Source organism: Lonchura striata, chromosome 2 (genome assembly GCF_046129695.1).
Source record: "Lonchura striata isolate bLonStr1 chromosome 2, bLonStr1.mat, whole genome shotgun sequence".
Taxonomy (NCBI): Eukaryota; Metazoa; Chordata; class Aves; order Passeriformes; family Estrildidae; genus Lonchura; species Lonchura striata.
Window position 1 is genome coordinate 92,690,320 of NC_134604.1, and position 17,290 is coordinate 92,707,609.

The window sequence follows — 17,290 nt, forward strand, 5'->3', positions numbered from 1 at the left end:
CTATTGCAATGTTTGCTCTAGCCTGCTGTGTTGATTTGGGTTTTGTTTGCTGGTTTCTGTCTTCAGTAAAGTTGATCATAGGCCAACTAGTACCTAGTAGGCTCTGGACGAAAAAAACCAGAAGGTAGTTGTGGTGTGGCCTAGAACATGTTCAGGGTGATCAGAAAAGTTTTCTAATGCGTGTCATGCAGTACTCATTAGAAGATGTGTCTCAGAGCGAGGCTTAACAAACCATGGAAGAGCTTTGGTAATCTTAGGGAAAATATTACTCTCCAGTTTCATTCTGTTTTGCTTGATTGGGCTCAAACATGTTGGATAAATTTTCTTATAAGGGGAGAGGGAGAAAAATCTAAGTCTGAAAAACTTTTTTTGTGAAGCTCATTTAAACTGTTTTATGCACTTCAGCAGTTCTTTAATCCAAAAGATTTTAGTCTTGAGTAAACCACACCAAGTTATTTTTAACACCAGAAAAACCCCAACAAAACTGTGTAGTTTGATAGTGTCCCTATTATGGGAAAATAATGAGACCATCTACTACTTAGAGTCCTGTCATTCTTGATTTTTGCCCTTCCTTTTGGCACAGAAGTACCTTAACATTTATTTACTTCTTCATTTTTATTTCCAAACTTCCGCTGTCAATGCTTTTTGTACTGAACAGCTTGAACTTTCTTTCAAGTTTGGCACACTTGAGAGAAACTTGCTTCCTTCATTTCTCTAATTCTAATCTACCTTTGGGTTTTATTTGCTGTGTTGAGGAGAAATAATGTAATTTTATTTGCTACTAGACTCATCTTGGTGGATATCTGTGTTGCAAGGTTGTTTGATCTTTTCAAGTCAGTTTGCTCTGAACCTGTCCTCAGTTTTCCATTACACTTTCTTCATTGTTAGCAACTTTATTTAGCAATTCTTGCTCTGTTTCTAGAAACATGAAATTAACAGCAGTGATAGTTCTCATTGTCATATGGTTGGCTAAGTAACTCTTACATTCTTTGTGTTTAAAGTGGCTGCAGTACTATAAAGATGCTTATTTGGAATTAAATTTCACTAGTAATCTAGGAAATACTTTCCTTTTAGTAGTAAAGGTCTTTTCTGTTATGCTGTATTGCAATCAGACTGTTGTTTCAAGAATTGCCAGTCTTTCCTACCTTCCCTTTGTGAATTGTTACTAGGAATCTCTTCTTGAATAATGAAATGTGAATATAAAAATACTGTCTCTGGAACCAGGCCAAGTCATGCATATATTGATCAGGGAAAAGTTTACTTGGAAATGTGAATATTTTGTACAAAAGGTACTGGAAACATAGTCCGCTGTTTGAGCTCTTTAGTAAAGCATGTAAATCAGAATACAGATACAACAAAAAATACTGATGGTGGTGTTTGTGGTAATTGCAATGTTGCCTACCATGGTTAATGAATTCTTTCTTCTGCCAATGTTTACTCAGTCATGAGTTTGAAGTATCTAGGAGCTAATTATAGCTGCATAGTGAACCTTGATTTTCCTGAGGAGAAAGTGGCTTCACAAAACAGAATCCTTCTGTTCAGTATATTCCTCATTATGATTTTGGATGATATTCTCAGGAACTCTACCACTGGTTTTAAAAGTGTAAAATAATTTCAGCTGCCAGATGCTTTGTTGTGAAATAAAAACTTGGCACCAACTTGTGCTTTTGTAGATGCCTAGTGTGTAATTCTAGCATGAATTTGTATAGTAGTCCCAGCAGTGACACACATCTGTGTAGTTAAGATTATTTTTGTCTTGATACCTGGAAGAAAAAAGTTTGAAACCATTTTATAATTTCTGTATTTGGACACCAAAGGGTTAAAACACTTAAAGTTTAGTATTATAAAATAATTTTGCTTTAGAAATTTTAGACTAGTATACTACTGTTTATATAGGAAACTATTTTTCTCACTGTGGGCGTTTTAGTGTTCTGATCTTTTTTTTTTCTCTTTCTTCTTGTGTTTTGTTTTAATCCTTGTATCTGCTAATTTTTGTATATAGGAATAGCTACTAATTCTTTTGAGATGCAGCCTACTAAATTTAAAGTAATTGAAGCCATGAGTTGACCGGTAACTTTAATCCATTCTATATAAATTTCAGTGAAGAACTGAAAAATTGGTTTCAGGATGAAAGTTATAATGCTTTTAAAGGCATAAAAGGCTTAGTATCTTGTTGTTAAGGTGGTCACATGATAATGGCTTACCTATTGAATAATGTGCTACAGCACTTTATGTATGTTAATGTACTTTTAATCTTAATGTTGCCTGCAAATATGTGATCCCTTATGATATAAGTTTCCTGTTTATGCACCATTGCCCGTTTAAATCAAACAGAAGATTCTGAAACTGTAAAAACTACACATGTCAATGTTTTACAGCTACGTAATTCGAATTGACTTGATTTTTTCAAGTAATCCTAGAAAGGGGGAGCATTCCATATAGAAACTGCTGAAACTGCCACAGGTGCTTCTCCGAAAACCTTACAGTTGTGGCATTGAATGTTCAGTATCGCTTCCTTTCTGCACACAAGGCATACTGTTGAGGTATTTGTTGCGGTGATTGGTTTTAATGCTAATCTAGGAATTCAGATATAGAATCTATAGATTTGCATGCTTTGCTTACCCTAATTTACAATTATCTACATTTTTATTTGTAAACTAACAATAGATAAGTTGAGATCAGTAATTTTTAACAGATATTACATTGATATACGAAAACTGTGGTTTATTTTCTTAGATTGTCGCATGGCATTAACAAAAACACAGTAAGCTGTAGGTGCTGTAATCACTATTTCAAATTAAACATTCAGGAGAATTTTTTTTTCCATATATGATTTTCAAAAATATTTGTTGTTGACTTTTTGTGTAGCAAATGTTTGTTTTGTTTTTCAAGGTATGTGACATTATAAGTTGAAGACAGTGTATTTCTAAGATATTTCTGTTTTAAAAAGACATAGAAATCTACCTGTTTTTTTCTGCCAATGAATGTGGAAAATTAACAATTGAAGCAACTTAGAAGCAATTTTTTTCAAGTAAATTCAATAGCATTTGTAAGTCAATATGAGAAGCACAAGTCTTTCTTCTCTTTCTACAGATCTTTCAAAGAGTAAATTCTGTATGTTACACTGAAGTAAATGTTCCTTGCACAAAGTCATATTTAAACAATTCTGAATTTTGAGTGTTTTGTTGTGGGTGTGGTGGTTTTGGTTTTTTTGGGGTTTTGTTTTTGTGTGGTTTTGTTTTGTTTGTTTTTTTTTTTTAAACTTCAATGGGTTACCCATAGTGGAAGCATCTTGAATATTTTTTAACAACTTTCCTCAATTTTTTTCTTCCTTTAGCAAGCTTCTTAAATTAGGTTGAAATAATAAAAATTTCCTCTTAAATAAAGCTAAGCTGAAAGTTAAATTTGTGTTTCTGTACACCAATCCAGATAATGCACTTGTCTCTCAGTTTAGAGAAACAATTGAATTATAGTCGCAGCCAACATTTTTGAAAAAGCATTAAAGCATTTCAGAAGGAAGGAAATGCTTAAATTTGTGCTTCACCATTGTCCTCTTCAGAGCTGCTTTAATTTGGTACCAGGACTCTTGAGATGAACTGGGCATTTAGAATGGGAGTTCAGATGATGTCAACCCAGAGGGGGAAGAACGGATCCTAAAAAAGTCTTCATGCCAAGATCAGTCAGTTTTGAAGACTGCCTGTGGACATCACTTGATGGAAGAAGAAAACCATGTTACAAGAGGGTTTTAAGCACTGTAGGTCTGTGAATAAATGCATATGCAAAAGTAGGAGCCCTAACTCAATATATAAATGTGTGTTTTGAGTTTATTTATGAAAACACCTGTCACTACAGTGTGTGATAAGCAAGTGTCACATGTCAAGAAACTTCAAGATCACCTCCTCATCCATATTCAGCCTTTCATCGTCTTTTCTCATGAATTTTTTCCTATTTAGAATAACTTCATAATATGAAAATGTATCCTTCCTTACATTTGGCTTTCTTTTTTTGTGTTGAAGTTAGCATCTTATACTTCTGTACTTTGAAAAAAAACAAGATGTTTTTATTCCCAGCTCCTGGATTCTAGCCTACAAGAAGACTGAGGGTAAATTATAGCATGCTTCATTATTTTAATTACATGGAAACAGTGAATAAAGTATATAGCAAACAATTGCTGCTTAGTAAAACACAGGACTCAGTCATTTTTCAAATACATGAATTGCCTTGGAAAGGATGCAAGATATGTGTTTTCTAAACAGGGAGTGGATTGACTTTCTGATGACTGCCTTTGGCCCTGGGCAATGTTAAGTAAGGAATTTTTCTGCTGTTTGTCAGTTTGTGCCTTCATGTATATTCCTGTCTGGAGCAGGTGCCAAAAAAGGAATGACATTTTCAGAGCTTTTGTTTTCAGTGTCCTTTCTTCAGTTTTCCACCTGTTCCTGTAGCTAGACTGACATTTGGAGTTCTCTTTAGTTTTTAACTTTTTTATTTTTTACTGGAGAGAGAAGGAAATAAGTTTCTGGAGCACTACTCTCTGATTTGACAGTTACTAGGCCAATCTTTAGAAAATGCTGCATCGAGTCAATGAATATGGTTTAATAAAGGCTAACTAAACATAAAATGTGTCACTTTCCAAGACTTATTCTGATTTTTTTACTTATGTTGTCCTTCCATCCTTCCACATCTTCCTTGCTGCTGGCTTCTTCTTTCATACTGAATTAATGTGAAAAATACAGAGTTTATGACCTGCTATTTGTCTTGTTTCGGCTAGAAGCCTAGCTGAAAGACAAACCTTGGAAAGAAACATAAGCTTTTCCTGAAGCTTGGCATCTTGGTCACAAAACAATACATTTTTTTAAAAAGCTGATAACAACAAAAATCCCTGCAAAACAAAGTGTAAAACCTGCTTGAAATTTCTGTACTCATTTTTTAATTCTGAGTAATACAGTTGCAGAAATAGAAATTTCATATTTGCTATATGATTGCAGTAACAAAAGGACAGTTTGCCTGAAGATTTAATATCAGTGTGTTCTGAGCTTCTTGGAGTTTCCACTATTTCAAGGTGTTTAGCTGTACCAGAGGTATTTTTAACTAACTAAAAAAAGCAGAGGATGGGTGGAAAAGAAGATTTTTTTTTTTTTTCCAAGACCCATGGCGTCGAGATAGTTCTGTCCATGTTATACACTGTTTTTTCCAGTGTTTTTCTTTTGCAGCCCAGGTCTTGAAGTTACTTTCAGTTGTAATATTCTTTATCAAGCCTTTTTCTTTATGTCAGCATCTATGATAAATGAAGTACCTTTCAGGGGGCATCTAATAACTGAAAAAGCTGTAAATTTACTTGGATATAGTAACTGTCGGAGTTTTTTTGACATTTCTTCCATTTTTTAGCCATGCATTCCATGTCATGTGGCTACTACAGTTTGTAGCAAAATTAATCACATACTATTCCTCCTCCTTTTCCCTTAATAGTCAATTTACATAGAATTGCAGTTCATAACCAAGGGCTGACAGGGATTGCACATCAGAGATTGAACTACAGTATTGCCACTTAAATTCTTAGCTCCAGGGATAAGCTGAGGCAGGCATTTCACTGCCAGACATGGGCAGCAGTTTTAGTATTAGATGTGTTCCTGGTTTCTTGTAATTACAGCTGTAACAAGGTGGTTCCATTCTTAAGTTCAGATTAATGCTTTTAAAGAATGGTCTAGCTTTTTAATTAATTCAAGTACTCCAGGCTTTCTGGAAGGACTGTGTTACACTGTTTTTCTTTTACAGGCTCAGAATCCTTAAAGGAATTGACAGTATTTCTAAAATAGTTTAAAAATATATGAACTGTTCCAGTCTGCGATATCTGTTAAGAGTATTTTCTTTCCTATTTTGTTCCTATTTACATTAGCAATTTTTTTTTTTTATTACTTGCATGTTGTTATGATGAGTTAATATAGCACAGCTACCTCTTGCTGCTTTTATGTTCCCACTGGCAGATTTTTTCCTTCTGGAGAAAGCTAGAGAAATCAGCTAAAGAAGTAGGTCTTCTATCTTTCTATCCTGTTTTTGAGACAGTGACAGAAGGTTTCTGCAAAATTTGTCAGCTTTTCCTTTACCGTGTCCTGTTAATATTGGAATGCAGGCAGAGTAACAGAAATTTGTAAGTATATGGAAGTTCAAGAATAATCAGGCTTTGATTAAAATCATGGACATGGACAACTGGATATAGAAAAAATACTCAAGTTAGTGTTCCCACTATAAGTGAACAGAGAGAACATCTGTGTTGTCTTCCATAACATTTGTTCAAATAGTTTCCAAAGTCATCTAGAACTTAAAATCTTCTCTTATTTCATTGAACTTTTTTATTTTTCTTTTCATTACTAACTTGATAGGTTAAATTCAGATTCACACCTTTAAAAGAGGTGTTTCTAAACTTCAGAAGCAATAATGTTAAATCCAGTAAGCTTGAGTCCCTTGAAATCTATGCAGTGCTTCCGGAACATTTCTGTAACACAAGTACTTCTTTGTCTACTTTGTTAAGAGTAATATTAGTTCAGGAAGAGGTAGGAATGGGACAGATCTTTAAATATCAAAGATCATTACATTTTAAAGTTTTGCAACCTCTAATTCCTGTTTTTTGTTGGTTTTTTTTTCCTGGGAAATTTAGTTTTTCTTTCCCAGAGTTCGGGTGCGTAGCTTACACACTTTGATCTTAGTTGTTGAATCTCCAAATGCCTCCAGCATCTTACAGTGACGATTCTTTGGAAATCAGTGACTTAACTGTAGTCTCCTATAGTCAGTTTTGAAAAGCAGGTTAGTGTTCAGTAGTACTTGCTAGTAATAGAATTACTGACTCCTTGAACTTCTCTGAAATTAGATGGCCATTCAGTACCATGCTGGTTTTGTAATTTTTTTATCTTTGCAAAACTTTGTTTATTTTGCTCTTGCTTAGATTTCTTTTACTTTTCTTTTGGGGCTTGGAAATTTAAAAATATATCAAAGAACTGAGCTTTTCTTCTTGAACAGAACAGATCTGTTAAAGTTTCTGTTTCCTAAGCTGTAGTTTCATTGTCCTACATCCTTATGCTGCACAAGTAAATCAGAGTTGCTAAAGGAGTGTCAAATATTTGTTGCTTAGCAGCAGCTTCAACAGGTCATCTAGTTCAGTGGGGGAAAGGATTGACAGTAGAATTTCTGATACCACAGGCAGCTCTTACAATGAGAAAAGACCCCTCTCAAGATTCACCAGGGTTTATACTCCAAAACTTCTGATGCTAGCTTTAATTCTCCTTTGTTCATTTATATACTCTCCTTTGTCCCATTTATATACTGCCTACACTGGATGCATAGTGCTTTGCAGCTGTCCTGTAGGTATTCAAAACTAGTACCACTTCAGAGTTTCATTTCTTTTGTCTAGGTTTTTCAGTATTCTTAGGTCTTACTTTCTAGAGCACTCTTGATTGCTGTTCTGTGGGTTTTCACTAGGAGTCCAAGTAAATGGTTTAGTACAGTATGGAATAAAATTAATCCTGGTTTAGGTTATGGGTTTTATGATTCTGTAGTATTTTGGCTTAGACATTTATGGAAATAGTCTTGCTGTAATCGTTTCTAAAGGGTTTCTTATTTATAGCAAATAAGTTCCAGTGCTCTAGGAAGCAAATCTGGGCTTTGTTCTTCGATTTCTTCTCATGAGTTGGAGTTTCAGGAGAATCAGATCTATTAATCTTCTGAATTCTTGTTCTGTTAGCTTATCTGTTTCTGGATTTTTAAGTAATTGACTTGTCTAAATGTGTGAAGCCAAGAAACAAAAATTCCACTTTTTTTACTAGTTCTTTCTGGAAAAGTACTAGGAAAGATTAATAGGCATATTTTACATCACCATCTGGTTTTGTCATTCCTGGCCTTCTTGCCTTCACTTTTTTGCTCTTCCTGATGAAGTTAGACTAAACTGTTAAGCACAAGATATTCTGTGTGTGTAAATGCATGTGATACAATACATTTTCAAATCAAATTTCTACATCTCCTGGTTTCTTTCTTAACCTCCTTGATGCACTAGAATATGCAAAATCCAGTGCCATTCTCTTGTGCGCAGAAAAGTTTTAGTTGAAATTACCAAAGCAAGTCCCATTACTTATGATGTCACACACTTTGAAATGAGAAACAAACCTGAAACAAAAGTATAAGCAAAGCATAACTAAGTATAGCATCTTTATTTATATTTTACTATATATGTATATATTTTGTTATTAGGAAAAATAGTGATGTTGTTATATAGATACCAGAATGCCATGGACAATTGCCAAGTCATGTTAAGTTTGTTTTTTGAGTATTTGATCTTTTGCTCAAGTTAAAGCAATAGATTGCAGAATAAACTGCAGAAGATGGTAAAATTCAACACTTTAATTAGTCTGAAGTTTATGTAAAGATCAGACACTTCAGACTATTTTAGAATAAAGCATTTTGAGAAGTTTAAATAGGAAGATGGTTTAAGGCACATAGTATATTGATTTTATTTATAAGTGTATTGTCTCCCAAATTTTGCTTAGAAGTGAGATATATGTGCAAAAAGTTAAGATAGTTATAAAACTAAGATTGTTAACTAATTTCTAAATGGAAAATTTGCTAAGTGTATGTTTTCTCTCATCACCAGCAGATAGATAGTCAGTAAGGGCAGCAGCAACAGCCAGCTAGCCTGATGAATGTGTGTAATCCAATTTCTTTGTATTGTACAGCTTGAGAAATGCCAGTGGCCTGACAGCAGCAGACCTTGCACATACCCAGGGCTTCCAAGAATGTGCCCAGTTTCTCTTGAACCTCCAGAACTGTCACCTGAATCGTTTCTATAGCAATGGCACCTTAAATGGGGTTCATCAGAATGCAGGTCCCAATCCATTCAGTGGTGGGACAAGTCGAAAAAGATCCTTTGAAGATGTGGAGTCTGCTGGAGTAAAGAAGGCTAGAACAGAAGGTGAGACCCCAGAGGTAAAAGGGATGAGTTGATACTGTTGCTGAGAAAGGAAAATAAACATTTTAAAGTCTTTTGGAGTGGATGCTGAGTATTATTGACAAATTCACGTATCTAAATTACATATTCATACAAGAAGCAGATGAATACAATTATTCCATGCCACAAGATCCCAGTTCTCCCTGTCATCATCTTGGCATGTTCAGAAATTTCTATTTCCAGAGAGTGCTAAAACTGCATGATGCTGAGAATAATTGTTCAGAGGAGTAAGAGGTGAATAATTAGCTTCTATTCCTTCCTTTTGTTTCTTCAGCTTCAGGAGGGCCAAGTAATTCCATTGATTCATAGAGATGCTTGGATGTTCTGATGGTAATTTTCCATTCAGGGATTAATTCACAGTTCAGAAACTGCTACATAAGATAGATGGAAGAAATTGAATGCAGAAGGGTTTCCCAAATCAATTAACATACCCTGTGTTTCCAGGATTGTTTTCCAAGGGGAGCAGCTATCTTACACAAGAATGTAAGAACAGAATGAACCTTAAGGTTTCCTATCCAGCCTTGTATATTGAGGATACTGCTTTGCCAGCAATGATGAAATAGTACGACCTAAAAATACTTTTTGGTAGCTCTGTGTAGAAATCTTAGATATTAGATGTTTTTAGAAACACCTTGAGTAATATGGCGGAGGAGAATTATCTTCTTTTCTATTGGTCATCCTACTAAATTCTTACTAAAAGCAAGGGAGTAATTCTGCACTCAAACCTCCTTTTTCCTGATGATGTAAAGGATGCTTTTCTTTAGCGTCAGGAAAAGGGACTTCACCGATCTTCATTGAAGAGACTTTGTTCAGTTGATGTTCTAACGTAAGTGACTTTCAGTGAGCCAAATAGAATGGGCTTAAAAGGGGGGAATTGAGACCTAAACCATGTTCCTAAATATGACATAGGCGACTTAATATCAACACTATTGTTCATTCAATAGTTGCTTGTACCAGGATCAGAGACCTTAACTGGGTACTCCATGGCCAATCATAAACAGGATATGTTGTTTCATGTAGCTGGTCTAAATGATAAATTTCATAATGGAGAAGATTCCCTGTGCAATTACATACAATGCTTCAGAAATAAGTATTTCCTAAGTATCTACATAGAATAAAACTTGCCCAGTACACAAGTGTCTGTAACAACTACAGAAAGTTGTTTTCAGTCTGTTGGTCTACCAGGAGGCACTGCTTGTGAAGTCAACTTAACTTGAGTTTTGAAGTGAAGAGCTGCCCCATCTGAGTGTTCCTAAGCGGCTGTGTCTTTTAGAATATTTTGCAAGCAGTCAATAAGCAGTGTTTTCCCACAGTCTGGGGGAGTGGCATTGTATCTGCATTACTTTTTTACTGTACAGAGTTGGTCCAGCACCTAAGTTAGATTGAGCAAATAAACAGATAGTGCTTGAAGTGAACAAGTGCTCCTGAACAATTAGAGGAATGTTGGAAAAGCAATCGGAGTAGATTATTTTTGAAACCGTTAACAGTAAGACTTTTTAAGACCTTCACGAACAAATGCAAAAGCTTTGCTGCTTTTGCCTGAAGGTTTTTGGAGTAACTAAGATGCATCCCAGCTGTGGAAGTTTCTAATCTGACATGTTTGACCTCAAAGACATCAGCATCAGTAGTAACTATTGGCATCAGTGTAAAAAGTCTCTCACTGAGAATGAGTCACTGTTCCTGAGGCATTCTGGTAAACATAGATACAATAATAGAGCTGAGTAATGAGTTATTAGTACATCTTTGTGCTTAGCTGGCTTTTTTACAGAACAAGCCCAGATTTGTGTTATTTTTTAAATTTTACTAAAACCACACCAGTCTGTTGTCCTTTAAAGACTATTTGCACTGGAGATTCCAGATGTTCAGAGAGCGAAGGCAACCTGTATTTGCAGGGAAATGTCAGGTTTTGATATCCATACCCCAGATTGGAACAATCACTACTTTGAGACTATTTGCTGCAACAACCTATGTCCCTTACAAGCAGCTGTAAGCATTAGAGTTGAGAGAAGATAAATGTTTAAGGTCTGCTTTGCCCTGGAATAACTAAACTGGGCAGTGGATGGGCGTTGCTTGTAATTGTTGATATGCACACAAGTGTATCTGCTAACAGGTGCATAGTATTAAAAAAAAGCCTTAAACCTCAAAATTAGGCAAGGCTGATACATGATACACTGTGATAGAAACTAATTACTCATAAGTGTAATAAACAGAAGTAAATTGGTGACCACTTTCAGAATATATGCCAAATAGTTTTTAATTTTGATTTAGAAACAAAAGCTGAATTTTATGTCCATCTTTCTGAAGTCAGTTCCAGAAATTTCATCCTGCTTCCTGGGAAAGTCAGCAGAGCAGGGTGCAGAGGTTCAATGATGATGATGCACACTGGGTGAACTGGTCATACAGCTGTGTTCATGTCAGTCGTAATCCTCCCCCCTCTAGTCCTGCCCTCAGCAGGTTGACTTGTGCTCTGTTTGATCACACATCTCTGATGTGTGTCTCGATGCCAGTGTCTCGATGTCACAAGCCTCAGCACAGATGCTATGGGTGTTGTTTGTGTGGTGTGATGGAGGACATTCCTGGAACTGGACCCTGGAATTGGCCAACATGAAACTACACTTATGTATTCCTCTAATTTACTTAACAAAAAAAAAAAAAAAACAAAACAAAACAAAACAAAAAAAAAAAAAAAGAAAAAAAGGAGGCTTTCCCTTCCTGGTTTAGGGTAGTTTGAAGCTTGCTGATCCAAGGGCCCTGACGTCATGTAAACCCTCCACGATCTCTTTGGCCCTAGAACACTTCAGGACTTAAAGTTCTTTAAAGATTTGTAGCTTATGAAAATTTTAGTTGTGCTCAAGGTAATGCGAGCTGAATTGCAGTCTGCCAAAGCAAACATTTACAACATAATATAGCGTGTGAGGTGTGCGTAGAAAAGTGTGTTAATGTCAACATGAGAGCAGGGCAGGGCCTACTGGGATGGCTGTGGAGCAGTGCTCTGGGTAGGTGCAAGAAGTAGTAGTGAAATTAAGCCCATCTTGCTTATTAAAGCATTTCCTCCAGAAGTCTAACCACTTGGCAGTTTCTTTCGGAAGACAGTTCTGCTTGTTCAGCTCTTGAGATCCCTGGAGCAGTCTGGTGTGGATAAGGGTGGGTTTTTGGGACCTAGCCCTTGGGAGTGTAAAAGGGAGCAGTCTAAACTGACAGTTAACAAATGTGAGTTGAGAAATGTGCTGTTTTTGCAACATGGTCTTTAAAGCCTAAGTATGAGTAACTTAAATTTCTCTTCATTCAACCTATTTGTACATCATACTAGTAACTTTAAAATGTAGGTGCAAAGTCTGGGAATTTTCTGTTTTGCTTTAATAGTCAAAGTACTCATCTTTTTGCTGGCTGAGTTTTCAAGTGGGTGCTTACGACTAAACATGACTTTTTTTGTCAGCTTACAGCTTTGATGGCTTAATACCAATGCTGAATGGAGGAGCTGAGGATGATGGTGACAATATGCACGTTGATAGAGAGTTTGCTGTTGTATCAGGTGGGAGTGGACAGTTTCCTGTTAACTACAACAACATTCAAATGGTTGAAGACACCAAACAACAGGAGAGTACTTCTGTTGGACCAAAAGAAATTGAAATATACACTGTTTCTGCAATGCAAACTCCTTGTCGTTGCAAGAATCAATATGCGTTTTATTTTTAATTTAAGTATAAAACTTAGTCCTTTATTTTTGCACATTGTTGTCTGGAGTCTTGAAAACTATTGTATTGCTGTAACACCCATTATATTGGGGGTTTCATAGGTATCAAAAATTAGCTGTTTCATGCAATTTATTGTAATGATGAAAGAGAAGGTTTATTAGTAATTTCTTAACATTTCAGGTAAACAAGTCCACGATGGCTGTTTCACTTTTAACCTGAGGCTTGTATTACGTTGTGCCTTGCTTCTAGTTGCTATAATTTTGAGTTAAAGGAAATTCAGAAATAAATTATTTGTTTAATTTTGATTGAGTAGATAGTAAGAAGACTTGATAGGGAAGCATATTCTAGCTTTGAAAATAACACGTTTTGACAAAACTATATTCAAATACTACAATAAATACTATAGAGAATAGTTTAGACATACATCCTGTGTTCAGAACTTGTTCAGACACAATGACAGTAGTGCAGGATCCTGCTGTGGCGTTTTTTATGTAAATAGAAGACCAGACATCACAATTTACATCTACTATTTGGAACTAGTTTACCTGGGAAAACAGATTTTGTGTTTTGTACCAATCATCATGAAACAGTCAAAATGTTACTCTGATTGGTCAATATTAATGCTCTAGATTTTTTAAGGGCTGCTCAGTCAAGATGCTTTTGGTGACAGGATGTGTATAGAGTTTGATTAAAATTGTCTTGGGTCAGCCTTTTTTGTATTTTGTAGGTTAAGACCTGGAGTTACTACAGTAGTGCACTGTTACATTCAGAAATTAATTTCATATTTATCAATTAATTTCCTATTTATCAATTTTTTCTGCCAGCAATACGTTTATGCTTTTTGCCACAGATCAAATTCAACAAAGGGAATGATAATAATAGATGTTTTAATATATTAGGAATAGATAGATATACATATATATAATCAATACTTTAAAAGTAGACTATGGTATTTTCCAGTGATAATTGCTAAGTGTTCTTATTTATGGAAAAATTATTTTCTTTCATAAATATATGCTATTACTGTATTACTATAGGTGCTCATTTCTAACCAATAGTAACATTCTGTAAGTATCACAAGAACTATTCATTACCTACTTTTGCATATTAACTAATACAAGTGCCAGATTTATTAAATTTTATTTGGCAAAACCAGCCTATAATGGTTTATCTTTAAACAGTTAAAATTTTGCACTTTTCAGTTAATAAACACTATATGGAACTCCTTCTGTGCGTTTTTATCCCTGAAGTATTAACTTCGATGTCGTGATGGATTTGTGGGGGTTTTTTTCCACTTTTAATGAGAATTCATGGTTAGGAAGATTGGTTGATGTGGTTATTTTTACTGATATAGGGACTGAATGGGAAACTCCAGTTAGTACATCCAGGGAGTTACAAATTGGACACATTTCTTGTGTAACATACTGGGGTCTGTGAAGTATCAGTGTTGTAATTTGTACTTCAAATAATAGCCAGCAAAAAACTGAGAGAGAGACAAAACTCCATATTCTTCCTTGTCAGACAGTGGTACTCATTATGTGTCACTTAAATGGGAACCCAGTGTTTTATAAATGTGGGAAGATGCCAGCAGACTAAATTAAGTTAATTAATTTGCACATACGCAGTAAATGCAATCCTGTTTTGCACATGGGTTTATGCGTTCATGGAGACATAAACATATGTGCATGTATCCAAGGATAATCACAGAATATAAAATCTTAAAATGTCACCACATAGCTCTGTAATTGCTATGTTTGCCTTGCTCATCTTTACCAATATAGAAATAAATTATATTTTAAAGGCAGAATATATCATGCATTTTTTGTGTTAGTACTTTTGAGTACCACTGCAAAAACATGCATTTCAGACAGACTGATGAAATCTGTTAATGGAAACAAAACCTATTGTACTAATTGCTTACTTCAAATGGGAGATTGCTTCAAAACAGTTGTCAGTCATTTTTGCATGCACGTTTTTTTGCATGCATGTTCCTACTACTATTTCTTAGTCTTCTGTGCACTCTGCTGTTCCTATTGTATGGCATTTTGCATGTGGATTGTACACATGCTGTTATAAGCATAGCATTAAATACAGACCTGCCCAGTATGTTACCTAGTAAACTGCTAGGTACATTGAAGTACTTTCTGAATAAAAGAACTTGGAAACATTTTATTTTAGCAATCCAATGTAACATTTCTTTATTTAACTTACTTCAGTGCAAACTGTACTGTGATGAGTTACAACAAAAAAGAAAAAAAGAGCCACAGTTAAATTACAGCTAAAAAATGGGAAAAAACCCCACCCTCTCACAGATACTCAGTTCTTGTATGTACATGATCTTCCATCCCAAGAGGGCATTACAGTTAAGGTGGAAATATCACTTTAATTCTGCTCTTGAAAACACTGCCCGGAATGTTGTCAGCTCCACTTAATTCTTACAGTTAAATGAAAAAAAAAAAAAATCTGAGAAGTTGACATTGTCTTTGCAAAGATTAATATAGACATATTTTCAAAACAAATGTGGATAGATAGTTGCATTTTCAACGTAAGAATCTATGCCACAAATTTACTGGTCAGCTCTCATTACTTGGAACTACCTACATTGTTATAAAGAAATGATAGATTTATTTTCAAAGCTGTGTATGGAAACATTTTTAAGTGAAGTATAGTGGAGACATTTTGATGTATTCCGATTTATTCTTAATTGTTGGTGACAGGTGTATTTCTTAATGCAGATATGAATAGCAGTAGCTCCATATTGAATGCACTGACAAATGGATGTGCCATCAATGGACATTTGGATTTCACCGCCGCACAGCAGTTCAGTGGGATGGATGCCAGGCGTGAGGAGTGCTTAGCATTAACACCTAACGGAGTCATTCCTGGAGTGACTTCTCCCAGTAGGCACCGGATCCACACCAGTAACGGCACCGAGGAACCGGAAAAAGCCATGAGTAATTCCACCGATATGTGTGGATCTCTGCACCTGAATGGAAGCCCGAGTAGCTGTGTTTCCAACCGGCCCTCGTGGGTGGAAGACCCTGGAGACACTTTGCACTATGGACACTATCATGGTTTTGGGGATACTGCTGAAAGCATCCCTGAACTCAGTAGTGTCGTTGAGCATTCCAATTCTGTCAAGATCGAACAGAGATATGACAATACTGTCCTAGGCACAATGTATTTGTACCACGGTTCCTAGATTAATGACATTTATATCAAACACATATTGAAATTGCTACCAAATGAAATGGGGGGGGGCAGAATCCTCACATAGCATTAAATTTGAAGTTCGCAACTTGTTGCTATTTTTACACTTTGTTTATATGAAAAGTAAACTTTTAATTTGATGGCCTTATACAATAGTTGTAGTTTGTTGCATGTATGGGGCTTATTTAGTGATAAAATAGGTGCTGTCATGATGGAATGTTTATTGGTTTTATTTTTTTATTATGGAATGTTCTGGTTTTGTATTTTTTTTCTAAGCTTGTGAACACTATCTTTCCCTTTTTAGAGCTGTTTTCCCTTTTATTAAAACAATGTTTAACTGAATTTTGTGAAGAAAATGCTACATATGTGCATCACTTAGAGGTAAATTTTTTTCTTTTCAGTATCTTCTGCTGAAGCTATGGTAGCAATATCAATGCCAGCTCTCACTATGCAAAGTTGAAAGTGGCAATCTTCTGGAGCTTCTCTGACTTTATAGTTTGTACATTTGTTTGGTATAATTAGATGTTCATCTTTACATTTTTTGAACGAGTTGTTTAAAAATGCAGAGACAAATTTGGAAGAAGTTGCTGTTTCACTTTCTGTAGCATAGAATTGCTTTTTGTTGTTGTGGGGCTCTTTGCATTACAGAGTGGGAACGTGGGCTGCCTTTGTTCGGTTGCAGTTGGGTGTGCCTCAGGTTAGCTCTGTGGTGGGTTTCTTTGGCTTCTCTCCTTTGTATGTGTGCTTGATGTTTTACCATAGCTCACAGACTGGAGGCATGTTGGCACTGTTGTGCTTTGTACGCAGTTTAAAATTGCTGTTAGTCGTTATAGAATTTGCCAAGTCAAAATATTTGAGTTTGACTGTCTTGGATATACATTTATTGTCTTTTTTTTTTAACATATGCTTTGAAAATGTAACATTGTGTACTCTTTGGGCTATGCTCACAGAAAATACATTGTATTTAATGCTTAATACACAGATCAAAACTCATATAAGTGCACTATACGAGCACTAATACTATAAGTTGCTGCTTGTGTTATAAGTGAGTGGGGAAGAATATGGTAAAAGAGATAAGCCCTCTGAATTGTGTTGATTTTTTTGTTCTTGTTTTGTTTAAAAAGGGACCTTTACAAATTGGATTTAAAAAAATAAACATATTACATTGTATCTGAATATTTTGTTTAGATCTTTTTATTTTAGCGGCAAGTTGAGAAAGCGTTCAATAGTTTATAACTCACAATTCTCATAATCTTGGTCAAGTGCTGCTGGTGAATTTCTTTTTGTCAGTATATGAAAGCAAATGGGAACAGCCCAACAAATTGTCTTGACTGAATTACAGAAACACAAACTGGATATCGGGTATATGACAAGTCACATCAGCCTTCAGCTTAAA

The 17,290-nt window shown here is 35.4% G+C and overlaps 1 protein-coding gene across 2 annotated transcripts in view; it reads left to right on the plus strand.

Annotated features, from left to right (window-relative positions):
• The window catches only part of ANKRD10 (ankyrin repeat domain 10), a 37,346-nt gene extending 20,276 nt beyond the window's left edge, over window positions 1–17,070 (plus strand). The window contains exons 4-6 of one of the 2 annotated variants that reach the window (XM_021545587.2): window positions 8,718–8,953; window positions 12,426–12,521; window positions 15,402–17,070. In XM_021545587.2, coding sequence (XP_021401262.2) covers window positions 8,718–8,953; window positions 12,426–12,521; window positions 15,402–15,886 — 817 coding nt within the window. In that variant the 3' untranslated portion in view covers window positions 15,887–17,070. The remainder of the gene's footprint in view (window positions 1–8,717; window positions 8,954–12,425; window positions 12,522–15,401) is intronic. The other variant, XM_021545588.2, reaches the window with a different exon arrangement.
• Window positions 17,071–17,290: the final 220 nt, after the last annotated feature.